The sequence below is a fragment of the Macaca nemestrina genome, chromosome 6 (assembly GCF_043159975.1).
Source record: "Macaca nemestrina isolate mMacNem1 chromosome 6, mMacNem.hap1, whole genome shotgun sequence".
In the NCBI taxonomy this organism is placed as follows: Eukaryota; Metazoa; Chordata; class Mammalia; order Primates; family Cercopithecidae; genus Macaca; species Macaca nemestrina.
In genome coordinates, this window is record NC_092130.1 from 31,777,525 (window position 1) to 31,804,507 (window position 26,983).

Below are 26,983 nucleotides of genomic sequence, written 5' to 3' on the forward strand. Positions count from 1 at the left end.
TAACCTTGACTTTTTGGATAAAGTTGATGAGTCATTTTTTAATCTATCAACTCTACCATTTTGTTGATATTTCTTTTTTTTTTTTTTTTTTTTTTTTTTGAGACGGAGTCTCGCTCTGTCACCCAGGCTAGAGTGCAGTGGCCGGATCTCAGCTCACTGCAAGCTCCGCCTCCCAGGTTTACGCCATTCTCCTGCCTCAGCCTCCCGAGTAGCTGGGACTGCAGGCACCCGCCACCTCGCCCGGCTAGTTTTTTGTATTTTTTAGTAGAGACGGGGTTTCACAGGGTTAGCCAGGATGGTCTCGATCTCCTGACCTTGTGATCCGCCCGTCTCGGGCTCCCAAAGTGCTGGGATTACAGGCTTGAGCCACCGCGCCCGGCTTGTTGATATTTCTCTAGTTTGCCTACAAACCATGGAAGACTAATAACTTGTTCAAATGAAGGCATTTTCATACTCACATTTTTTAAAAGGAATTAAGCTTAGATCAGATGGGCCTATTCTTATTAACCACTTGTTGACTTCTATCTTTGGGTACCCCTTGACTATTCAAATAAAAAATCAATTTAAAAAAAGTTCATCTCAGGATTGGGATCAAACTCTTCTTCCTGTGGTTTTCAGAACATGCCTTTTTCACATTTCTTCAACTTGGGCACTTGTTCTTCTCCACTTCTGCTGGATGGCAGTGGTCTGTTTACAGCACTATTTCTCATGACATTCATACTGCTTTAGAGTATACAATTTAATTTTATTTATTTAATTAAATTGTATATACTTATTTAATTCCTGTCACATCAGATATTCCTTGAGGGGAGAAACTATGGCTTCCTCTTCTCTAGGTACCGCATAGTCTTTAACACAGTATCTGTATAACAGTAGATGATCAATTGATTGATACATTTTTTGCTGATGAAATGGCTTCCTGATTCTCTTCAGATTTATGAAGGATTAAAATACTCAAAATCAAAAAATAGGTTTTGTTTGTTAAATCTTCCCTTAGATCCTAAAAGGTGCAGAGAACTTAGTCTACAAGATTCACATTGGGAAGACCCAGTTCATGACAACATTCTGATATTGTGGGGCCTCCTTCCTTTAAAGTCTTTTTGACAGAATGGAATTTTACTTTTCCAAGTTGAATTAGAAACAGCCAAGCCTGACCTGAATGGTTTAGAGTCATAGGTCTCCCAGGGTCGGTCCTATCCTTTCTGGCCTTTTGATTTACATGCAATTTTATTCTTAAATAAGCAAACGGGTAGCCGATGAAATAAAAAATGCTTTTGAAATACATTCTTAGAGGGTTTTGGTTACTAAAATTGTACTAACTAGTGTACACAGTGGCAGAGATGTCTGCAATTGTGTCTGACTATTTTCTGTCGGACAAGTGTCTTTGGAAATATGCAACCCATGATCAAAATAGAAGTGAAGAAAGCATTTGATGGGATGATGACACCATTTGTCTAGACATATACGTTACGTAGTCTTCTAAATATAGCTTCTAAACATGAATTATTATCATATAAATATTTTGGGGCAATTTTAATTTGTCTTCATGCATATATTAGAAAGAGGCAAAATGCCAGTGTGTGGAATTCTAAGAGGTTTATCAAGTGCGCAAACTCCGATTCTCAGTGAATTTGGAGCCAGCCTCTTTCTCCTTGTCTCATCCTTAATCTTGTTCTGCAGCTGTGTTTTCCCCACCCATCAATATCTGTCTTAGTCTTATGGAAATCACTTTTCCCACTCTAGGAAACCCATACTGAACATAGTGGCAGAGAAGAAAATAAACAACCTAATGATAAAACATTAGCTGCGTTCCTACTAAAGTCAGGAATAAGACAATGATGTCTTATCATCTCTCGTGGTCAACATTGTACATACAAAATCCAAAGAACGAAAGAAGAAATATTCTACATAAAAATTGGAAAAAGAGAACAAAGCTGCCATTATTTATTAATCATCTGTATGATCTATTATAATCACCTTCCAGGAAAATCCACTATAAACTGTGAAAAGTAATGAGATATTTCATAAGGATGAATGATATGAGATAACACTCAATCCTCTGTGACTTTCCTGCTCATGAGAAAAAAGCAATTAGAATGTGAATTAAGAAAAATACCACTTTGCCACTGCACTCCACTCCAGCTCAGGTGACAGGGTCAGACCCCGTCAAAAAACAAACAAATAAACAGAAGCAATAACTAAAGTTCCTTAAAGAAAATGTTTTTTAAAAGTATAAGACCTTTATTGAAAGAAACTTGAAAACTTTACTGAAGAAGAGCAGATAAATTGCTAAAGGTTCATTCTGGATAGTAGAAGAGGTGACTGTAAAACCCATATGTTGCTTTTGAGGTTATAGGAAGCCCATCAGAACCCCAGGTTTGCAGATTCTGGAACTCAATGTATCAGGTTCTGAAGTTTGATTCACAGGAACCATGTACTGAGCACTTAATGCACCAGGCAGCATGCAGCAGATATAAACATGAACCACTGAAGCAAGGGATACACAAGCAAGGTATTACAGGACAGTGGACATCACTGCAGGTGTGCACAAGGTTCATCAGGAGCTGAGGGAATTGCTAACAAATCAACAGTTTCCTTGTCATCATTGGTGATGGGCATCCAGGCCCTGCTTGAACTCCTGCAATGAGAGAAGCTTCCTACCTGAGCAGCCTGCTCAAAGGTTGGGCAGCCATAGAGCTTGAAAGGTTTTCCTAATATTGAGTTGACGTTTCCATCCCTGTGGCTTCTACTCACTAACCCTCATTCTGCCTTGAGAAAGAGAAAAACAGGTTATACCTCTTACGTTAGGACAGCCCTTTATGCATATTTGGCCATAGCTTCTTTCTAAGGCTTTTGTTTTTCGGAATAAATATCCCAATTTATTTTAGTGCTTTCTGTGTATATTATTGTTGGAAATTTGGTGAGTGCAATTATATTCCCTTTTATTTTTATTTTTGCTGGTCGTTTTTCCGTCAAAGCATGATCAGCAGACCACTCACATTAGAATCATCTGGTAGCTTAATAAAATCACTAATCCTGGGTCCCACTCATTGAATCAGTGCAGGGCCTGTAAATGACATTTTTACTAATATGGTTGTTATGCATATTAAAGGTTTAGAGCCACAGTCCTAGACTTTTGTGGATCAGAATGGTCCAAGGTGTGCTGGCATTGATTGTGATTCAGGGCTTCAAGTTATGACACATATTAGAATTCTTAGGTTCTTATAAATCTGTTTCTTTTTTTTGAGATGGAGCCTCACACTGTCACCCAGGCTGGAGTACAGTGGTGCAATCTAGGCTCACTGCAGCCTCCGCCTCCTGAGTCCAAGCGATTCCCCTGCCTTAGCCTCCCGAGTAGCTGGGACTACAGGCACCAGCCACCACATCCGGCTAATTTTTTGTATTTTTAGTAGAGACAGGGTTTCACCGTGTTGGCCAGGCTGGTCTGAAACTCCTGACCTCGTGATTCACCTGCCTCAGCCTCCCAAAGTGCTGGGATTACAGGCTTGAGCCACCACGCCCGGGCCAGAATCCCTTAAAAGATAACTTTATCTAAGTTAACTGGTATAATTAGCAGAAAATTCCTTTTGGAAGCCTGCTTCAGTTCAGTTATGCTTTAAGCCAAGTAACTCTCCCCACTTAGGAGACATGGTATGACGAGATAGTCTTGTGACCACGAAGGTGGCAAGTGGTAGGAATAAGTCATATTAATTTGATTTGAGGTTCTTTGGGGACTTGATTATGGGGTTCTTTGTCCATTGGATAAATACCAAGGACCTTGTCAGTCTTGCTGCCTGTTGTATCCTCAGGGCCTAGTAAAGTGCCTGGAACATTGTAGGACTTGACAAGGGGATAAATAAATGTTCTGTCTCTACTCTACTGGCTTACCCTCTCTTCTGTTTAACTGTCTCCATGATTATTAGTTCAGATAACTGAGGGCAGAAAAGGGACTAGGGTGCTGACTGTAACCTTAGAGCAGAGAATTTCCCTGTAGAAAATCTGCTAAAGATTCCAGTTTTGGCTTCTTTGGTAGATAATCCCCATCCTCCTATTTCATTCCTTCTTTGTGAAAATAAAACAAAATAATTGATGTGAAATTGCTTTGCTAACTGCAAATCTCTGTCCACATGAAAGTGATAATTTTAAGAACAGACTATTTATAAATTAGGCAACACAGCAGAGATTGCATACAAAGTTTAGCTTTGGAGATGGGCTTCTCTGCTCTCACCAGGCTTAGATTTTTCCCCAGGTTCCAGGTTCAGATCTTACTCAAACCTAGAACACTTACCCAATTCCTAAGAAGTCTGAGAACTTTTGCAAGTGCTTTCCAAAGAACTTCTTGCCTATCTAACTTGGTTCTTGGCTATCATCCTCCGTTATCCACTGTCAATCCCTGCGATAAACAGGCTGTCCATTGACTTGAAATCTCTAGATCTGTATTGTCCAATAGGGTAACCACTAGCGACACGTGACTATTTAAATTTTAATTTAACCAAAATGAAACACAACTGAAAACTCAGCTTTTTAGTCACGCTAGTTATCTTCCAAGTGTTCATTAGCCACATGTGGTGAGTGGCTATTGGCTTAGATATAAATGTAGGAAATTCTCATGATTGTGAAAAGTTTTGTTTGACCAATCAGCTCCAGAGCTATATGTGCTTCTCTCTGGAAGGAGGCAATACAACTTTCTCTCAGACTCACTAACTCTTGTTATCAGCCAACACTCAGAAACTAATCAATCAATTCTATTGGATGTGCTATATAAATCTTTAACATTTCCATGTACAACATTAGTGTATTCAGATTTCTATATGAAATCAATAGAGGAAAAAATGTAAACATAGAAAAAAAAGTGAAAATGAGTAAGAGGCAAAGAGAATGAGCTTCCCCCCAAAACACAGCAGAAGAAAAAAAAAATCTGGGTTACTGCCCCTTGTTATTTCCTTTATGAATAAAAACTATGATAACTTACAATATATTTTTTGTTAACTTGCTTATTATCTGCCTCTTCAGCCAGACTGCCAGTCTATGAGGGCAGGTACTTTTATTCCCTAAAATTTGCCCATGGTGCAGAAATTGCTCAATCAATATATTTGTTATATAAACAGATGTTCTTATCATACTTCATTGTTTATCTGGACTGTGTATGTGAGAATAAGTTTCCACCACTTTAAAAAATATATATTAATTCCATAACTGAAATAGTTGTTTGTTCACTGTGAAACCACTTGCCAAATTTTGACTTCAGCACATCAGAATTCCCCTTTTAAATAAAGGTTTTCATACTGTGAATTGGAAGATTTTTACCCATGGATGACGAAATGATTTAGAGTTGATTTACTTTGGATCCTCAGAGGTTTTTGCTAATGTTGTAAAGTTGTTTGACATTTAAAAGCCATCTTATGGCCTTTACCTTGAACTTTGGAGGTTACAATTGTATTCAACGTTTACCTCATTGTTTTGAGCCAAAACAGACTTAATCTGGGTAAATCAAAGATGGATGAGGATGACCTTCCTTTGTCTCCATTAACCCCTACCAGGGCAGACTACATAATTTGCTGGCCAAATGCAAAATATAAATACAAGCCACTTGTTCAAAAGGCAGGAAAAAGTGTTCTTAAAGGTATTAAAATTTAAAGCCTTTCTTTTCTGTTCATTCACTCCCTCCCAACTTGTCTTGGTGTTTTTTTTTAACTTGTTAATTACCTTTGTTCTAGTAAAGAAATTTTTGAAATTATTAGCACCAATTTATCATTCATTTCTCATTGATACATGAATCAATTTATCATTCACTTTTACATTACGCAATGCCCATTTCAAATGTAAATAAAAGAGCATTTAACTTGTACGTGGAATCATCAAAATTGTACAAATCATGGTAGGTAGTTCATACATACTTTTGTATTTTGCTTTTACCAGAACAGTGCAGAAAACTAACTCAACTGCTTTTCGATACATACACATTCTACTAATATTCACAAATTCAAGAATAAAGTTATTAAGAATTTCAAGATGGCAGCAGAGCATTAAACCTAGGTCTGGATTCCTGTATATGCACTGGTCACATACCCACAAAGCCGGCCTTGGTCCCCATCACAACATGAAGTAATCTCTCAGAAAACACTGTTCTTGTTTGAGATCACACCAGGAAGATAGTGAGAATAAAAACTTCAAAAGAACACCAACGGTCTCATCAAATACTCAGGATTAGAAAAGTTAGTGCTGTTTGCAAAATGTACCTGCTTTTCAGAAATGTGTTAATCGGTTGGCCTAAGCTTCTCTCCAGGATGCCCACTTCTAGGCTAATGTGCTGAGGCTGAAACATTATCCCCTCCATTGAGACTTACTGTTCAGGAAAAGTTCCTGCTTCTGGCTTAGTGGAAGGCGACCATTGGTATGTAATCCAAGGACCATCCCACCCAGTACAGTGTCATGGCTGCAGGTGCTGGAATCTGGCCCACCTGGGTTTCAGTCCTGTCTGAGATCTACCATTTAGTGCCAATATGACCTTAAGCATTTGACCAAACATCTCCAAGTTTTTTTTCTTCATCTGTAAAGTGGACATAATATTAGAACCCATTTCATGGGACTTTTGTTAAGGTTAAATATGATAACATCTCTTCAGGGATATGCCAGTTCCTATTACACAGAAAGCACTCAGTGAATGGAAACTGCTACATTGTTATCACAAGTATTTGCATAGCATCATCCATATCTTGGTAAAACATCTTCCTCCAGGTCCCCAGTTATTTTCTCAGCTTCCTGATAAGAATTTCTTAAGAAATGAGTCAATAAAAATCTCCATGTTCTAAACACTGCTCCTGAAACAAGGAAGATAGAGCTCCTCGACTAGAAGGAAAGCCAGAAATAAATTAATCACGCTGTTTATAAATAATGATTTAAGCAACATGAGACAAGACTTGTTTCCTGGGTACATCATGCCCTGTGCTGAACAGTTGGGGCTGTTATTTTGAATATGCCTTCTGGATTTTAAATTACCTGTAGGCATTTCTTTGACCCAGCATAAAATATACCAGCCATGTCAAACAAGTCGGGCACATTCTGTGTGTTTATTTTCCCCCTTTTGCTCCATAGGTGCACCCACTGTCAGGGTGTCGGGGTTTTGTGTACCAGCCCTCAGAGATCGGCACTCACAATAAAGAAGGATTATGCATGCCACCCTGGAGGGCAAGCCCCCAAGCAACGCTCAGCTCCACAAATGCCCATCATGGTTTTTTTGAGGTCAACGATAGAGGCAGTGTGATGTGGTGACCTGGCCCTCAACCCTGGCTGCACAGTACAGCTACGGGGGACTCGTAAGCAGTAACTGAGCCTGAGCTTCACTTGTAGAGATTCTATTTTAATTGGTCTGGTTGGGAACCAGAAGTCCATTTATTTTAGGAGCTTGGGTGTGCAGCAGGGTTGACAACCACTGGTGTCCTGGAAAGAGCAGGAGGCCTGTCTTCTAGTCCCTTTGTGATCATTATGAGGTCATTATCTCTCCCAATACCAATAAAAATGAGGAAGTTGAATTAGATAATGCTTTAAGTTTAGATCTAGCTGCATGTCTTAGATCACTGAGATTGTGTGGGTTTAAACCAGTAGTTCTTTATCAGGAAATATCTCGTTTTACCAGGGAACATTTGGCAATATCTGGAGGCATTTTTGGTTGTCACAACGTGGGAATACTATTGGTAATAGTGGGTTGAGGCCAAGGATACTGCTAATCATCCAACAATGCATGGAACACCCCAGAGCAAAGAATTATCTGGCCCCAGATTTCCAGATAGTGCCAAGGTTAAGAAACCCTGCTTTAAACCAGTCCTCTGAGCTTTACAACAGAGAACCTCCTTGCCAAGGACAGCAGGAGAGGTCTTTCAACAATGCCAGGAGGTTCAGCCCCTGCACCACTTGCCTCCTTTTAATCCTCATACATTCTTAAGGCAAGACCAAAAAGGAAGCCCTGTAGAAGGCAACTGATATGGTTTCTAGGAGGAAAGGTCCTGAACTTCTGTGGTTAGAGTGCCGGCAGTAACCTTGCAGATAGGCCCTTTCCACAAGGCAGGCTCTAGGAGCTTGTTCTCTTACAGCACGTACTTGGCGAGGACACAGACCTCCCAATTTAGTCAGAGCAGCTGTTCGGAAGAAATCTCCTCCAAAGCACACTGAGATACCCACTGGAAAACCATATTCCCATGTAAATCTGTGTTTAGTCCATGGTGCAATGGTGCAGGTACCTGGTCCATGGAAATGATAAAAGCTTCATCTTGTACTGGGAATTGACAAGCTGGAGTATGTTCAGAAGAGGGTAAATGCCATGATTTTCTTTACGGAATTTATGACATATAAATAACAGTAGAAGGAACTGGGGATACTGAACTTAGAGCAAAGAGGCTTTAGGTCATAATTATCATTTTTATATATTTAAAGGGCTGTTAGAGGAAACAGGAATTCGACTTCTTCTGCATAATGTGAGGGAGAGAGGTAAGAAACAAAGGATTGAGGTTATAAGAACATGTATTTCATCACAAAATGGAATGGATTGCCTTACTAGGGGGTTCCTAGTAAAGCTGAAGGAAAAAAATTGGGTGACCATCAGTCAATTAAAAGTGTTGACTGGGCTGGGCACGGTGGCTCAAGCCTGTAATCCCAGCACTTTGGGAGGCCGAGGTCAGGAGATCGAGACCATCCTGGCTAACACAGTGAAACCCCATCTCTACTAAAAAATACAAAAAACTAGCTGGGCGAGGTGGCGGGCGCCTGTAGTCCCAGCTACTCGGGAGGCTGAGGCAGGAGAATGGGGCAAACCCGGGAGGCGGAGCTTGCAGTGAGCCGAGATCCGGCCACTGCACTCCAGCCTGGGCGACAGAGCGAGACTCCGTCTCAAAAAAAAAAAAAAAAAAAAGTGTCAACTGACTGAATATCAGTAACTGGAAGAACCGAATGATCATTAGTCAACATTTCTGGGGAAGAGGTGAGTAGATGGAATAATATATTCTCAGCCCCTTTTTTGTGATTCTGTGAGTTATAAAATCATGGGCATTATCCCACAGTGCAGTTAAGTGTAGGGGAGAGCAAACTCTACTTCAGCCAGTGTTACATTTTGTTGGGTTGAAGACGGAGAACTTCTGGAAATATTACTAGTGAGAAGAGATATGTCAGAGATGATATTGTCAATTTTAGGGGGCCATTCTGCTTTCCTTTACTGAATCTTTGGCAGTCTGGAGTTGGTAGAAAATGTAGACATTTCCAAAGGAAAAATATCTCTGTAGATGCTCAGTGGTAAATAGCTAATTTGATGCCTGCAATTGCATTTGGAAAAAATATTGAATATATTTACTGATCAGGATATACATACATACACACACACACACACACACACACACATTCTTTGAAGCTTTAATATGAAACAAATTGTTGTTTAAAGATTTGCAAGAAGAAGTGGCTCTGGGCTGGAATTAAGGATACATCTTCTCATTCAGTTTTTTATGATACTTCCTTTTTCATACAGAGACAGTTAGGATCAGGACTTCAGACTCTGGAAAGAAAAAGACAGAATCCCAATGTAGGAGGAACCAGGTTTCTGATGCAGTGGTTTAGTGATACAGTTAAAAGCACAGGAATTGGTATTTGATGGGCCTCAGTTTGATTTTTGGTCCTGCCACTTTGAAGCTGTGTGATCTTGCGTTAGTTAGTCAACCTCTTGGTGCCTTGGTTTTTTCCTGTGCAAAATGGGAGCACAAGTGGTTCTTGCCTGATCAGACTGTTGCAAGACTTATGTGAGATAGATACTGTACCTGTACCCGGAACACAGTAAGTCATTTAAGTCATTAATAAATAATGACATTCTTTTTATAATCACCACCATCTTATTAGGCAAAATGGCAGGAATAGTGGTTGGTAGGACAGGATTCTGATTTCTGGAACTCTGGTTCATTATCGGAACAGAGTGTGAAGGGAAATGGTGTGGTGTCAAAATCACCATAAAGCCCTCTGATGAGAAACAGGATTGTTCCTGAGCAGTAAGTTCAGGAGGAGGAGGAAAAACACTTCAGCTGCAAGGATAGGTGAGCTGTGAGAAAAGGAATGATGCAGAGTTCTAGCTGCTTTCCTACTGGAAGTCCTGTGAGGTCATCTGCTAGCCCTGAGCAAGAAGACCCAATGAATGTCTCTGGTTATATAAACAAACAGCTGAGTACGTTCTGCTTATATTCAACCAAAGAGCCAAGAATCTACTTTTCAAAAAATTGTTTCTGAATTGTCTTTTCTTATATCCATGCCTGTTTCAGGTTATTTTTAACAGGATTCTTAGAAAGATGTCACAGTTAGAATTGCTTTTGGATAGTTTTTTATTCTCAAAGAAATTAGCGAGTTCGTATTTTGATAAACCTGACAAACAAATACATTTGGCATCTGCTCAAGTTCTTTTTATCCTTTTCTGACTTTAGTTTTCTTCGCTGGCTGATAAAATTTAATTGCTTCCTCCATGTGTAAATTGGGATTGCCTGCTTTGAGTTTCTGACTTTAAGGAAAGGAGTGTCTGTATATGTGTACACACACGTACACACACATATGTATGAATATATACACAGACACGTATATAGATATGAATGATTGTCATATATAATAACTAGTTGCTTTAGGAATACTTTGGCTTTTTGGTTCACACTTCACCATCTTTATAGTTATCATCATCTTATCTTAGGAGCTACCATTTATTGAGCATCAGTTTATATGCCAGGCATTGAGCTCGGTGCATTGTATATGACATCTCATTGGGTCATCTCATTTACTCTATGGAGCACATATTATTGTCTTCATTTTACTGATGGGAAAACTGTAACTCAGAGAGATTAAGTAACTTGGCTAAGATCCCACAACTGGTGATGTCAGGGCCAGGATTCTAGTAATTTCCACATCCCTTTGTTGTTAACCACTAAACTGTGCTCCTTGATAGCTAACTCAAAACTCTTGTAAAAATTCAGAATTGTTGATTCTTAGACATGGAGAGGGCTTCAGAAGTGATCTGGTCAAATGTCCCCTCCAGTACAGTGATATTTTCTCTCACTTGCCTGTAAGTAGCTTTCTATCTCTTCTCCCAGTGAGGGATAGCTCATTATTATCCAAGGTAAGGCATTATATTGTTTGGCAGTCCTAGTTGTTGCAAAGTTTGGTCAAATTTTACTTCTCTGTATCTTCATCATAAAAGCTTAGAATCTTCTAGCTGGAAGTGATATGAGAGCTCAAACAGCCCAGTGGTTATCAAACGCTTTTGGAACGTGTAGCAATCTTTTCTTCAAATGGTATCTCACTTGGAAGTGCAAACAACAAAAATAGAATTGCTTTGAGCAAAGCAGGTGTTGGTGTGGAGGCATGTGTGCACAGCATCATGACCATTGCCCCATCCCTCTAAAGACTCCCATGACCACTCCATAAGGTTATTGGTTGAAGTCTTGTTGAAAATAACCTGAAGTAGATTACTGACCTCAATATCTTATAGACAAGAAAATAGAGGCTCGGAGAACTTAAAAAGTTCGCTAAGCTAATGCAGCCACATCATCAGAGGAACAAAGACCAGAACCTAGGTCTCAGAACTCCTACATCCATTTCTCACTTACTCATTAATTCCTCCATTCATTTATTATCTTCTTATTACATGCCTAATAGGGTACAGACACTGTTCTTGGCAGAGGGGCTCCAGCAAAGACCTAGGCAGGCAAGATTCCTCTGGCTAAGGAGCTCACAGTTGGGCTTTTATCTTCTTACTTTTTCCTGATGGTCTAATTCCTGCCTTTGGAAGCTACACACAGACACATACACTCAAAAGTTAACCAGACCATCCTGGGAGACTTCTACATTCAGTCCATTTTTTGCTGACTTTCCAAAAGGGTGAGTTCTAGAATTGAACTGAAAGGCTATTCACACATTTTGGTGGTTTTAGGATGCTCTTTCCTTGACAGAGTTGCAAATTATAAATTATTTTCTCTGTCTCTGGTTTTCTTTTGGGACTATGTATATAATATAGCCATAAAGGGAGAAGCTGCTTCATCTTTATCACTCAGGAAGATGGAAAGGCCATTCAGACATGTGGGATTTTAAACTGCAAATGCCAGCTGGATTGGGTTGTAATAGGATAACCTTGAGCAGTACAGTAGGACTTGCAGTGGGTAGAGAGGGAAGGACATATGAAGCCTTTCTTGGCCGGACCCAATCTAGTTTTCCAGCTCATTTCCCTCAACTCTTCCCACTGCAGCCCAGCTCCCAGCTCCCCTGACCTAACTCTTTGTGCAATAAACATACAAGACTGGTCAACTTTTCTCAAACACATAGGGAATTATTTTGTCTCTGGATCATCTCTGCTGCCTTGAATGCTGTCTCACTTTCCAGCCTGGCACAAGACTACTCATTCTTCTAGGCATGGTTCCAATAGGAGCTCTCTAAACTTTCCTGGCCCACTTTCCCCTCAGTCTCTTGCCTCTCTTACCACCTGCTTGCCCTTCTCTTGGAAGTTCAGCTTATCCCTCAGTATCTTAAGTATTCTTTATGTACCTGACTCACTGTCACTCACATGGGCAGCTTCTCAAGAGCACTGTTTAGGGGTTGAGAATGCCTGTTGCATGAAGGTGCAAATTTAGTGATGTTGTTTCAATGAGGCTCTGAGTTCAGATCCTGACCCCACCACTCTCTAGATATTCTACCTGGGGAAGGTTACTAGGATTCGTTCCACTCAGCCAGAGCCTGCAAATAATAACACCCATGTGATAGGCTTATTGTGAAGTTTATATGAAATAATCCATGAATTTCTTAGCACAGTAGTTGACACATAACAAACATTCAGTAAATATTGGCTGTGTTTAAAACATACTTTTAAGGTATTTTCTCTGAGATATTTTCAGGTTCTTTTATATTGGAATACTATAGAAAAAACAGGTAGATAGTCTGACTCCCAAAGATTCAGGTTTCAATCCTTTTATTTGCCACTTAGGAACCATGGTAGACAATGGAAAAAAGTCATGAAAGGACATGATTTGACCTCTTAGTTCCGTGTGCATATTGAGAAATAGGAAAAGAAGTACATTGGGATTAGAATCAGCCATGCCTGATTTGATCTCGCACTTTGGTGTATTGAAACATGGACATATCTGAGGCTGGCGATGGAATTAAAGGGCCTTGGGAATACATTTTGTCCAGACGCCACAATGTTAACATCCCAAAGTGTGAAAGCTCAGCTTTCTGCAAGCTTCAAAAAACAGTAGAAAGAAAGATCCTAGAGCTCATGCCCTGCAGATGCATTGCTTTATGTCCTTCCCAAGACACTGTGCTTTCTGCAATTTAGTTTTCTCATCTGTCTGATAGGAGCTTTTGTCACTTGCATGCTACTTTCATGATTTTTTTTTATCATATCACCACTCTACCCATGCCATGCTAGTATTTATTTACTATTTTTCTTTAGATACGTTTTAAATCTAAATAATTGTATTTGTAAAGGAAACTCTGTATCGTGACCTTAAATGCAAAATTACATAGAAAAGATGTTTTTTAATATAAATGCAATGAAAATAAAACAAAGTTATTAAAATTTAACTTTATCTCATTTTTTTGCCAAAGACTTTGAGCCTGAAGCCTGCACTGCGTTTGTTAGGTATTAGAGACTTGTTAAACCAGAGCAGGACCACACTGAGTCAGAATGACTGAATGAAATAATTTGAATCCCCTTGCTGTCATTCAGATTATTTAATGCTGTGCCCATTGTCTGAGATATCACTCACAGAACACATCCCATGTTTGGGAAACACGTGATCTTCTAGCCTCTGTAGAATTCTGGTTGATAGTGAATCTAAAGACAATTTAAGAAATTGACTTTTAACAAGCGAACTTGCTGATAACTTATTACAAATCTATGTGTCTCACGGTTTGTAGACATCTCAGTTTTTATCAGCTAACAATACCCAAGAATTCTATTTCTCATCACTTGAAGATCACCTAGAAAAACATTGCTTTGTAGATCTCTTTACATTTTTTGCTTTCTCATTTTCATAATCACCAAGTGTTTTCTCATCTGTTTATCTTCAGTGTGATGAAAACCAATAAATACTCACTTGTCCACTTTGCTGAAATGTATGTTTTATTTCATTGTTTCCATTCCTTTCCCTTTGGGAGCATCACCGAATGCTTCAGATTTCTAGCTCTGGCCCCTCTGACCTGCCTGTGCTTTCTCTCTACTGCCCGCTAAGTCTCTATCTCTAAGCTGTCTCTCTGGTATGAGTAGAATGGCTGGCGGGAAATCTCATACACCTGTGTGCGTAAAAATCAACCGAGAGCAGTTTTTTAAAATGCAGATTGCCACTCTCTCCGCCTCACTCCTGCCCTCCTGCCCTCGCTGTCAAAGGTCTGGTATGGATCCTGGGATCTGTATTTTATACAAGTACCCAATATAGTTCTCATGCACATAGCCTCGGGACCTTTGAGAAAGATGTCTTAGCAAGTGATTCTCCTCCTTCTCTTCCTTCTCTTCCTCCTCCTCTTCCTCCTCCTCTTCTTCCTTTTCTTCTTCCCCCTCTTCTCCTTCTTCCTCCTCCTCCTATTCTTTCTTCTAGAGAACAGGTAATTGTAAGTCTGTTTCATTAACTGCTAATATTAAACTTCGTTATAAAACTTCCCATCACATAAATGATTCCCATGTTTCCGAATGGGCAGAATTCTTGATTTGAAGGGCAAAATACCTGAAGTACTAGATCCACCATTACCCATCAATCAGTCCATGACCCTACATTACACTTTCCTATTCCTCTAACATGGAAATAAGACTCTGTACCTTCTTGCCCTAGAGATTTGCATTGAAGATAAAATGTGAGAAAAGATATGACAATGCTTTGTAAATTGTCAGGGATTTTTACCAACACGATTACAACAAGAAACTGCATTTTAAAAACTCATCCGTTAAAATATTGGAGAAAGATTCTTTTTAAATGATGTTTTGCATCAGGGATTTTGAGTGGCTCTGCCAATGTTTTTGATCAAACATATGTTTGAGGAGAGACAGTTGTGATCTCGCTGCATTTTAAGTTGTGGCATCTCAGCCCCACCCTATCCTATCCTACCCAGATACGTTTAACAGCTTTGCAATGTAATTTCACAGATTCCGGAATTGAGGTCTTTCAGATTCTTTAATACAAATCCAAAATTACCCTCCCTGTGTTTCCCGTGAAACCTCTTCCCTCCACATGGAATATAAAGTATCAGATACTAACAATAGAATATTAAAAGCCAGATTTGAAGCAATTACCCACAGCTTTGGAGAACAGTCCCACACACAGCTGGTGCCCAATCAGAAGGCCTGTCTCTGTCACCCACCATCCCCGCTACTCATAGAATCAGAATGCCAGAGTTGCAAAGGATCTTATAGATTATCCTCCCCTTCATTTAACAAATGGGAAAAGTGAGGCACAGGAAAGGGACGAAGTCATCCAGAGTCACTCAAATGGAGGCATTAGAACCCAGGTACCTGTCTTCCGGTTGCTACACTCTGCTGCTTTCTTCTCTGAATTACTAGGGTGACTTTGTAGCTGGGAATGAAAGGGGCTTCCTGAGTGTTAAAGCCACGTGCACTGAGGATGATCTTGTTGCACAGGATGGAGGTCTCTTGTGGTGCAGCATAATGTACCATATTGTTTTTTATCATGTATGAAGGCCTAAAAGGCAGATGACACTAAACTGTTAACTGTGAACAATTATGTAAGTATAACAATGAGAACCGCGGCTATGAGCCAACTATCCATAAGATCATTCTATCATTATTCTCAAGTTCTCATCCGTCCTGCTGAGAGAGATGGTTGTGAGTCCTTCATAGCGTTAGATGCTGGGCCACTGTTCTTTCTCCATGGCCGGAGCTATATTGATGTAACCTGGTATTAGGCATCAAATAGCAATACTAGAGTATTTTCAATCTTTATTTAAATCTCTAAAAGAATGTACAACAGAGCCAATATATTGAAGCTGGGTTTGCCATTGTCAAAGATAGATAGAGAGGGAGAGAAAGAGAGAGCCAATGTAGCCCTTCGGGAAACATTTCTCAAAGAACCTCTTCCTCTCTCCAATTGCTCTGGAGCCTTCCGCATGCCCAACCACATGGTTTTCTTCAGCTCTGATCTTTTTTCCTCACTCCTCATTCTTTATTATGTTTATTCATGTAACCCCTCTCTTTGTCTTCTGTACTTTCCTCCTACCATTGCAGGGTTTTTTCCCCTCCTTTACACGTAGTCTCCCTAGTTCTACATCACAGAAAACATTGGGTTCCACTTGGCAATGACTCTTCTTTAAAGGTCAGATGGAGTTAGCAGGAAAGAGTCCAATGTTAGTGTCACAGTCATACTGTGTTGCAATAAATGGAGAGGTCACATCACACTGCAGATTTCTCACAGGTGGAACATTTATAACATGCACCCCTGTACATATTCATTTCACCCAGGAATCTGCCATAGTGGGACAAAGAAATGCTAGAGACAGCAAGACCTAAATACTATATCTATAGTGGTAGTTGTCAAAATGATGAATGACAACACAGTAGAACAATTACTAGCACAGACGCTGGTGTCAAAAATGACTTAAATGTAAGGTCTGACCCTGTCATTTATTAACTGTGTACACTTGGGCAAATTACTTATACTCCTTGAAGCTCAGTTTCCTTGCCTGTGAAATGGATATAGTACATGAATTAAGGCACATAATGCATTCAGCCCAATGCCTGGCACACCAGTGCTACACTAATGGGTGGTTGTTTTCATCGTTGCTAATAATGACAATAATAACAAGTATGACACAAAGGGAATTTGGCCAATGAGAGATGAGAAATTCTTATTTTTTTTCTTCCCTCTCTCCCTCCTTCCCTTCCTTCTTTCCTTCCTTTCCTTCTTCTTTCCTTTCTCCTTCCCTTTCTTCCTTCTCTCCTTCCTTCCTTTTTTAGTTTCATTTCTTCCCTTTCATTCATTCTTCTTTCTCTCAATAGATATGTTCAATGAATAAGACAGATAAAAATGTAAGGGAGCATGTAAAGGCCTGAGGGCACATCTTGAGTTGTCTAGAGAGTTTACACTTTAAAAAGGCATGTGGAAAATCTGGAGGAAGGAACATATAACCAAGGATGAATCAAGGATGAACAAAAGCTATGTTCAGAGCTATGTTCGGATCTAACCCAGAAATAGTTAGATCTCATTATTTAGGGAAGAAATCTTGCATATTCTGCTGTAATAAGAATAGACTTCCAACTGGAAAGAAGAGAACATTTTAGGGAGAAAGTTGCTGTCCAGGATTGATGGAAAGCATTTAACTCTTTCTAGCCAAGATGTGTCATGTCTTAGGGGTTTAAAGGAACTTGTTGCTAACAAGTCTGATGATCTTTGTCTAGGACTGGAGAATAGGTGGAAGCCTGGAGATAGTAAATATTGCCCCAATTTTTCAAGAAACACTAAAGCTAAACTCCAGAAACCATAGACTCATAGCTTGTGTAAGTAAGATTCACTGTTGTATAATAATTCATGCCAAATAATTTCTTTATCTGTTAGGAAAGACTTTCTGTTTGGCAGAGACATTTTAGCAAGGCATTGGACAAAGCCTGTCAGAGTGGGTCTATTCTCAGGCACATTGAGCATTAGATGTTTGACTGCCAGGAAGCCTGTCTTGGGGTAACTATGATTTTCTGTTTTATCTTGCTCAATATTTTTTACCTTGCCTGAAAAACTAAAAGGCAGATGACACTAAACTGAAATATCTACTATTGTAGATTATTTGATCTTCCTATGTGCTTGCAAAAACCTTAAGATCTAGTTTGAGTGGATGCTAAATAATCATATCTTGCATGTTAAAATTGCTATGATTTAGAATGATCTCAGCTGACTAAAGTGATATCAAACCAAGATAACAAAGTTTAACTGAGTAAAATGTGATGATTTATATTTTGGCTCAAATAAATAAATAAAATCAACTATGCAGCAATGTAGTAAAGAACCTTAGGAACTGACAGTTGTTGTACCAAAAATGATCAAAGTTGGCCGCAAGCTCAATATACGCCAATAACTTATTACCATTGTTAGAAATGAACTGAATTTGACTACATTCATAGAAGTAAACCCAATTGATGATGAAAAGTACATGATGTAAGTCAGGCTCATTGCCAAAATTTGTGCACTTTCCTAGTACCATAATTCAAGAGAGGTGTTCAAAGGACAGTGCCCATTATGGGGAATAATCTGAAAACCATAATATGTAATGAACTATTAAAGAAAACGGAATGTGTAGCCTGGAGTAGAGAAAACTTGGAGGATATAATCAGTAGAGGGCACAATGCTGAGGGGGCCTGATAGGCGCACTAGGTCCATCAGGTAGAAGCCACATGGACACCGATTTTGGCTGAACATTGATAGGTTATTTCTAATAGCTACTGTTGCCCAGAATTAATATGGATTGGCCTGTCATTTGAAATTCCTAAGTAGAAGCCAAATAGCTACCCATCTGCATGGCGCAGAGTGTTCCTGCCATGCAGGTGGGCTCTTTCAGGAGATGGTCTGCAACATCCATTTCAATTCTGAGGTTCTGTAATCTTCTCCTCTCTCTAGGGATGCAGTGGAGTGTGGTGGCCAATGGGAGAGTCAGTGTCACCCGCCAGCAACTTCTCCTTTGGTGGCTACTCAGCCGAGTGACACTTAGGCTCCTGGGACAATGACCCAGAAGACAGCCATGCCTCCGAAAGAGGGCCAGGTCCTAAGCTGCTGCTTGCGCGCGACTGCACCCGGTATTCTCTTCACCTGAGGCCTTCCTTCCGCCGGTGCAGGAACCCGGTGCACGCTGGGCTTTTCCTCCGAGATTCCAGCAGGTGGCGCTGGAGGGAGTCAGAGGACATAATGGCCTCCTTGTTCACTTTTTATTTCCCAGCACTCCCTCTTCCCAGATTCTCTGCTCTTGCCGCATGGTCTCTGGTGTCTCTGACATGTTCCCGTCACTCACTGTGTCTGGTCTGTCTCACTCACGTTCTAAGCACGATAGCTTGTTGTGTCCTATCGCGGTCACTGATGTCTCCAAACACACCTTCTTTGCTGTGTGGGCTCACAGATGTCAACAAAATACTCCCTCTCTGCTTCTGTCTTAGCCAGAGTCCTCGCTCCTGTCTTGCTTACTTGCTTGGTCACGTCCGTCACAGCCATGTTCAAGCTATCCCCTGTCTCTTCTTCACCCTGTTCTGTGCCAGACGCTAACACAGTTTTCTCCCTGTGTCTGGGTCCAAACGTGCATCCTCTTGGCCGGCCCCCTTGTCAGTCCCAGACATCCATTTGCTCTTCCTTATGTCCAATGTCCGTCCTCCTCTTCAGGACATGCTCCATATATTTTCCATGGAAGACACAGGGTCAGAGATCTGTCAGAGGAAAATGGTCTCCACAGCAACTCCGGAGGGAAACTGAAGACAGATAGCTTCCCCCTGGTGTCCTGGCCGCTGGCGTGTCTGCCCTGAGATGCTCACTGTCCTGCTGGGCTAGAACGGGACATCTTCTAAAGAGCCTTGGGCAGGGCTAGCAACATCGTAGGTGTTTATTAGGCTTCAGGATCTTTCCCATGAACTTGTGATGTCATTTTAAAACCTTTCAATCTGGCGTTGTTGCTCCCAAAGGAAGAGAACTGTTGGAAGTTAACACTGGGTAGACTCATTTTCCCGTACAGCTCCCCACAGGTGCAGGAGGGCAGGATCCAGCAGTACTGGGGATGCGTAGGCAATGCTGGACTTGAAGCCAGAGGACCCAAGTTGCCGCCCTGGCTGTGCTGCTAACAAGCTGTGAGATCTTGAATACTGTTTTTTTCATCTCTGGACCCCACTTGCCACATCTGTGCACTCAAGCTTGGACTAGAGGATCTTTAAGTTTTCTTTCTGTTTCTAGGACAACAGGATGCTGCTATAGCCGTCTGCTACCTCGAGAAGCCATGGCCTGCCTGCCTTCTGGCTTTGTTTCAAAGGAAAGACCCTCCTCATTTGGGCCTTTTAGACCCCTGACCTTTCCAGCTTTTTCATTTAGATTAACCTGATGTCTTTTATTCAAAGCTGATCAGTGGCTCTTGCGAATGCCCCAGAGCAAAAGTCCCTGGAAGGTAAATGCCAAACCCAGAGCCATGTGAGATTCTGACTTTGATCTTGGCTGTGGTTTGATAGCATCTCAGGATTATTTATCATACTCTCCTTTTTTCTTGTTGCTTATGAAGTGTCAGTTATTGTTTCCATTGTTGTTTACTTTAGTTCTGGAACTGAAACTGACAGGAAGAAACTTTGGAATAAGGAAGAGAAGATTGACCAAACCATCCAAATGCCAAAAAGGAAAAAAAGAAAAAAAAAAAAAAAAAGAAAAAAGCCTCTCTGTCCTATGAAGGCTTAATTCTGTTGGGGAGAAAGTCATGTTTTAGGGAAGGGAAATAGCCTCTGAAAGAGAAATGCTATTCAGAATTCGTGAGAAATATCTCTCCATGCTGAAATGTTCTTTGTGTGGACTGGGATTCTCCCTGATCAATGGAGCAGATTGAACCTGGGAACCATTCTTGTCACATATGAAGAATGTTTATTTAAGTTCTAACTTGCACCCTGACTCTATGGCTGGACCAACCCCCTCCGATTTTTCAAGTCATTGTTCCCTTGCCATCACTAGGCTCAGCAACCACCATTAGCAGGCAAGCACCATTTGAGGTGCTTTTCTAATATGAAGAAGGGAGCAGCCAGCTTCTGGGCCCCACAGCTCTGGACCTGATGATGAGACCCAGCCAATCTGCTGTGGCGGCCCACACACCCACCCACTGCCTGCATGAGTACGTTGGTGGGAGGAGTACAGCGCAGAGGCAGCGCATGCACTGGGTCCATTGCTGACTTATTAAGCAAATTGAACTAATTCCTGAATGTCTCAGACCTCAGAGAGAATCTCTCTTGTCTACTTCACAAAGCTGTTGTGGAGATAAGTAAGATAAATTTTTTTGTGAAAACATTCTGTAAATCATAAAATGCCATTCCACATATTTGTCATTACTTTGGGCGTTTTGGATTACTGTGGATGTGCCTGAGCACTCAAGGACTAAGAATTTATTTACCAGGAGGTAAACCAACTTAAGAGAATAAGTTTCTATGTTGATAAAGAAACAGAGAAAGAAATGCCCCAGGGCAAAGTTCACAGGAAGGTAAATGCCAAACCCAGAGCCTTGTTAAAAAAATAATATTTTAAGAGCACCCCTTGGGTATTAATTCTTCCTGTATTCCCAGCACTTTGGGAGGCCCAGGTGGGCGAATCACTTGAGGTCAGGAGTTCAAGCCTGGCCAACATGGTGAAATTTGATCTCTACTAAAACTACAAAAATTAGCTGAGCATGGTGGCATCTGCCTGTAGTCCCAACTACTTGGGAGACTGAGGCAGGCGAATTGCTTAAATCCGTGAGGCAGAGGCTGCATTGAGCTGAGATTGCACCACTGCACTCCAGCCTGGGCAATAGAATGAGACTCCATCTCACTAAATCAATCAATCAATCAATGAATAATATTCTAGGAATTGTAGAAGCACCCTTTGGGTATTAATTCTTCCAAATCTGTGCATCCTAATTTGGTCATTTCAGGTTGCCCAACACACAAATTTATGAATGACAAAAACTCATTTAAAGGGATTTTGTTATTCACAAAGTAGGGGACTACACGCTAATTTTGATGATAATGAGTGTAACTTCTCATATGACTTCAAAGTCACATGGAATAAGATTCAAATGTCTGTTCACTATAAAAAATGTATTTGAAGAAGAAAATACTTGGGCCATCAAAATCATCCCCACACTGTAAATTATATATATACAAATCCTATGAAAAAAAATCAAACATGGACCAGACTATGACCAGCTAGCACGAATACTACATAGTCAACTAAGATATTGAACCTGATAACTTTTGAGAATTTTCCTGATCTGATAGTCTATGTATATGATTGTTAATTGTGGTTTAATGCTATTTTAGCTAACACCTTAATTTTATTTACATTTTTAATAAAGTAGAATTACAAAGGGGCCACTTACGCAGTTTATAATGCACTGAGATCCCTTGTATAATCAACATATAAAGTACATGTGTGCCCACCACATAGAAGATGAAACAATTCTATCATTTCAAAGGATTACAAATTGTAATGATGGTTTTGTTTTGGTTTGTGAGATTGTATAGCTATGATTTATTTGAAGTTAAGGCTTTGAAGGTCCTAGAATCCCTGATTCTAACTTTGTTTACATGGAAAGCATCTTTGGCTTTATGATTATCAACTTTTTGATGCAGTTTCCAGAAATGTGTTATGGAAAAAATTGGAGCCTACATAGATTTTTTAATTGATAAATTCTATTTATTGATAAATTATACATATGTTTATATGAGTGCATTCTGTACATGTTTATATAAATTATATATTCAAGGAAAAAAATGAGTCTGAAAACTAATGACTGAATTTTGAATATGCAATAAAATGCCAAAGTCAACTCCCTTGCCTCAGTCTTGTGGAGCTTCTTGGGAACCTCCAAGATCCCAGGGCATCCTCCGGTAGCTACGTCATTTGAAGCTGGAGAATTTCCTGACTCCAGTACCAAGTTCCCCTCAAAGGAAAGCTAGAATCCCCAGGCCCTATATAATGTGATTTTACCAGATTCTACCTGTCTGCCTGTCTGTCACCATCAAGGCCTCCAGCAATAAGACAGATCTCTATGACATGGTCACCTCATGAGCAGAGGATGGGGATCCTGTCCAGCTACTCTCAGAGCACAAACCACGAGGAGCCATTTAAGGCAGTGTGACAGTATATATCTGGAGGTCTCGGATTGAGGTTAAGCATGTCATCCTTGCTGAAGCCTTTAGAAAAAAAAAAAAAAAACTGGGGGAGGTGGGTGGTGTCATGAGCCATCCAAGAGCCTGGAGTTCGTCTCCCTTAGGCCCAGGTTATGTGTCAATGAAATCTAGGTACCATCTCTTCTGGGTGTGGAACAATGGAATGAACCCTGTCAGCAGTCAGGAGACAGAGCAATGTCCAGAGTAAAATAGACTTAGCTCTTTTGTTTACCTCTTGGGACCTATCTTCTCACATATAAAATGCCAGGGGTGGAGAAGAATTAGGTTCTCACATCAGAATCCTTTCTTCATTCACAAATTTACCTGGAATTCCATCACATGAAAGATTCAAGCCGGATGGGGAATAGTAGGTCTGGATCCCCTATCTCTGGTTATTGTAATCTATGCCCTGGAAGGAATCTTCTTGGGAGCCTAAAGCCCAATTGCTTGACCAGGGAATATCCTCTGTGCCGGTGCTTATTTTCCTCCTGTCCTTAGCTTTTCTGAGGCGGTGTTCATAATATTGCCATGAACTGTTTTGTCCAGGTGACAGTCATTTCCTCAAAATCACGCCTCCCCGTTACAAAATCTCTTCTTCCAATCAGAAAGCACACTGTCTCCTGAAACTTCCTTCCTAGAATAGAGACCTGAGCCTTCACTGGTTGTGAAGCACCTGCTACTAGACCCCAGAAAACTCCTGCAGAACCCACCTTCAAACTAACCTACCCTTGGGAGAATGCCCTCTTTCTTGATTTCTTTACAAATTGTCTATTTTCATGTTGGAGCATCTCTAGACTCATTCAAGGGGAAGAGACTAGTATTGATTTAGCACTTACTGTGCGCTAGGTGGTTTCTATTTGTTATAGTTAATTCTCTCAATAGCACTATGGCATTCAGAGAAAAAGAGATTTTCTGAACACCAGCTATGAGGCAGGGTCTCTTGCCAGAAACCTACTAATAAAGAAACCTGACAAGGTCTCTACTCTCTCGTGTCAGAAACTAGAAAATAAACAAGGAGACATATATACATGAATAAGACAAGTTTAGATACTGATACGTGCTATAAAAAGAATAAAAAATAGAGATGGGCAAGGGGATGTTTCAGCTGAAGTAGTTAGGCACGGTTAGATGGAGGAGGTGTGCTCTGTGATGGGGGACAAGAATGCTAAGGAGTCAGGCATATATTTCATCTGAGGGAATATCGTGTCAGGCAAAGGGAAAGGCAAATACAAATGCACTGGGGCAGAAATGTGCTTGACATAGCCAGTATAGCCTAATGAATGTGAAAAAAAGTGGTAGGAGATGGGATCAGAGAAGTGAGTAAAGGCTGATCATAATCCAGTAGCTTTGGTGCCATTTACCAGTTACTACATGTCAGCCTCGGTGAAAGCATTTTACATGAGACACCTCATTTAACCCTATTAAGCTAAGTATCATTTTCCCATCATAGGGATCAGAAAACCAGGCTGTACATCAGAGAAGTTAATCTGGAATTTTTAAGGATGCAGAAATTACCTGCGGCTGGAAATGGAGCGCAGGTTCCACCAAATCTAAGGGGACTTGATCCACCTGAGGCCTGTTCTTGTTAGCAGCAAGAACAGAAATGGATGGATTCTCTTCTTGTGCACTATTCCCCTTTGCCTCTTTGTTTCTCCGTGGAATTTTGGCTGTCTGCAAACAAAGATGCATTTATGCAGTAGGTCTTCATTGATTTCAAGTTAGCTAGTTCCAAATGGCATCTAATTGGAAGGAAAAGCCAATTATTGGCCAGCCAGAAAGTGATTCTTGATAAAAATTATTTTATCAGAAATGAGTGGAAATCAATCTGGCTATGTAATCGTAGACTTTCTCATGCATTTCCTTATCTCTATCCTTACTGACATCATCCTTTCTACAACTGACATTATCTTTCATCTGCATTGGGGAATTAGGCTCTAAAGCGTAACTTTCAGCATGCCATTTCCCCAATCAAAACCCCTCAAGGACTCCTCATGGCCTACCAATACTTTCCCTAAGTCCACTGTCGGAGTTTTTCTTCCAGTTATTCCCCTCATCCCTGCAAAGCAAACAATATGCTCAACTCTTTGGATTTGCACATTCAGCTACTACTCCTGCTGTTCTTTCCACTGGGCATGCTTCCCCTGGCACCTCTTACATGGTGTATTTCAAATACCACCTCCTACCCGAAGTCTTTTCCAGCCTCCAGGACTGCATGAGGTTTTTGACCTATTCCAGCCCCGAAACACTTTGTTCTTCTCCTGTGACATTTCGATATGCTTTTCAGTGTGCTTCATTAATTATGTTCTTTTTGATCTCTCCTACTAGATTTTGAGCTCTTTGAGAACTCTGGCCAATTCTTATTGCTCATCTTTCTCTTTCCTAGTGCCCAACACAGGTTTTTGTGCACTGAAGTTATCAAATAAATTCATTGGATGTATTTGTTTGAAAGAATGTGAAGGTGTTCATTGTTACGGCATCTCCACTGTACCAGTCTGCTTTGCCCCTTCAGTCCCAAATCTCAGTGCTGCTCTGCCATTAATACTCCACCCACTGCAAAAGCTGCAGCCTTCTGATAAGAGAAAACTCTTTCAGTGACAGTTTTGAATAAAATCAAGATGTTTATCCTACCTTTTGCAAGTGGCAGAAAGATTAGAGTTTTAAAATACCGTTATATCCCTGAGTTATGGCAAGTTTATTTTCTCTTTTGGTCCTGTCTATTGAAAAAAGACTTAAGCTTAAAGTTTTGTATTTATAGAATGCTGTGATGAAGCAGACCGAAGTTTTGTAGGTTACTTGACATTTTGTAATCCTGGAGGACATTGGCCTCCATTTCACCAATAATGGCATTTATTGAGACAACGTAGAGCAAATGAAGCGTGAACTGAGCCATAGATGTAGAATGGAGCCAGTGAGAGTTATTCAGGCTAGAGTGTAACAAAGCATATACAAAAGATGTCAGAAAATGTCAGATTTTTCAGCAGCATCCTTTCTAATTTGCTGTGTGACTGGGCATGTCTCTGCACCTTTCTGCCTGAAGTTTTGCCATTTGTAAATTGAGAAACTGTCTTCGGTTAGGAGCTTGGGCTTTGACATTAGATGGACATAAGTTGAGATTTAGAGTCTACCAGTTACTGAATGTGTGACACAAGCAAGGTCCTCAACTCTTTGAGCCTCAGTTTCGTCTTTGCAAGGGGATAATCATAGCACATTGCCCATCCAGTGTGATGAGGCGTCAGTGGGTTAAAGCATATAAATAGTGGCACACAGTCTCTGGCATACAGTAAGTTCTCACTGAAGTGTAGCTGTTACTATTATTACTCTGAATTTCATGACATTTGAAATTCAGAAGCAGTATGTGGAGTCATATGGAAAGGGTGTTGAGAAACCAGGAGCGGGGAAGTGGTGGAAGTGGCAGGCAGTGATTGTTTCTCTGCCAGTTGTCTAATCTGAGAAGGGAGAGGTTAAGAAGGCTATTCAGGAGAAGATGGAGATAGTAAGGGATTTGGCTGTGGAGTCAGAGAAGAAACATAATCTGCACGCATGGAAAATGGTATGTACTTGTCATTCAGTGTCTTATTATGACGTTCCTAATATGTGTCTTAATCCTTTCCAATTAATGTGTCTCGCAAGCAAGAGTCTCATTTTACCTTCTAAGACAGTAAAAGGATGCAACTTTATTGAGAATATAAGATAGTCAGGACTACCTAAACACTTTACATATTTGGTAACATTTAATTCTCATAAAAAGTTTTGACTGGATTGAATCCCTGTTTCCCGATTTGCCAAATTTGTTTCGTTGGACACCTTAATTAATTTCTCTGAGCTTCAGTTTCTGTATTGGTAAAAATAGAGGTATTAACACTACCTAACTCATGAGGTTTGTATAATTTAAATAAAATTATGATAGCAATAGCAATTAACACACTGCCAGGGAGATAATTGGTAGTTTCTATTATTATTTTTATTATTATTGTATATAATGCCCATTTTATGGATAAGTAAAATGAGGCTTAAGGAGACTACTTTTTTTTTTTTTTGGAGAAGGAGTCTCACTCTGTCGTCCAGGCTGGAGTGCAGTGGCGCCATCTCGGCTCACTGCAAACTCTGCCTCCTGGG

At 40.4% G+C, this 26,983-nt stretch overlaps 1 protein-coding gene across 6 annotated transcripts in view; it reads left to right on the forward strand.

Moving 5' to 3' along the window:
• The window catches only part of LOC105466897 (5-hydroxytryptamine receptor 4), a 199,141-nt gene that overhangs the window by 146,445 nt on the left and 25,713 nt on the right, over positions 1-26,983 (forward strand). The window contains exons 7-8 of one of the 6 annotated variants that reach the window (XM_071098241.1): positions 17,562-17,681; positions 18,612-20,237. The exons of 2 other annotated variants lie outside the window; for them this stretch is intronic. In XM_071098241.1, coding sequence (XP_070954342.1) covers positions 17,562-17,681; positions 18,612-18,702 — 211 coding nt within the window. In that variant the 3' untranslated portion in view covers positions 18,703-20,237. Of the gene's footprint in view, positions 1-1,743; positions 12,925-17,561; positions 17,682-18,611; positions 20,418-26,983 lie in introns of those variants that run through there. 3 more of the 6 variants (XM_011716074.2, XM_071098240.1, XM_011716073.2) reach the window with 3 other exon arrangements.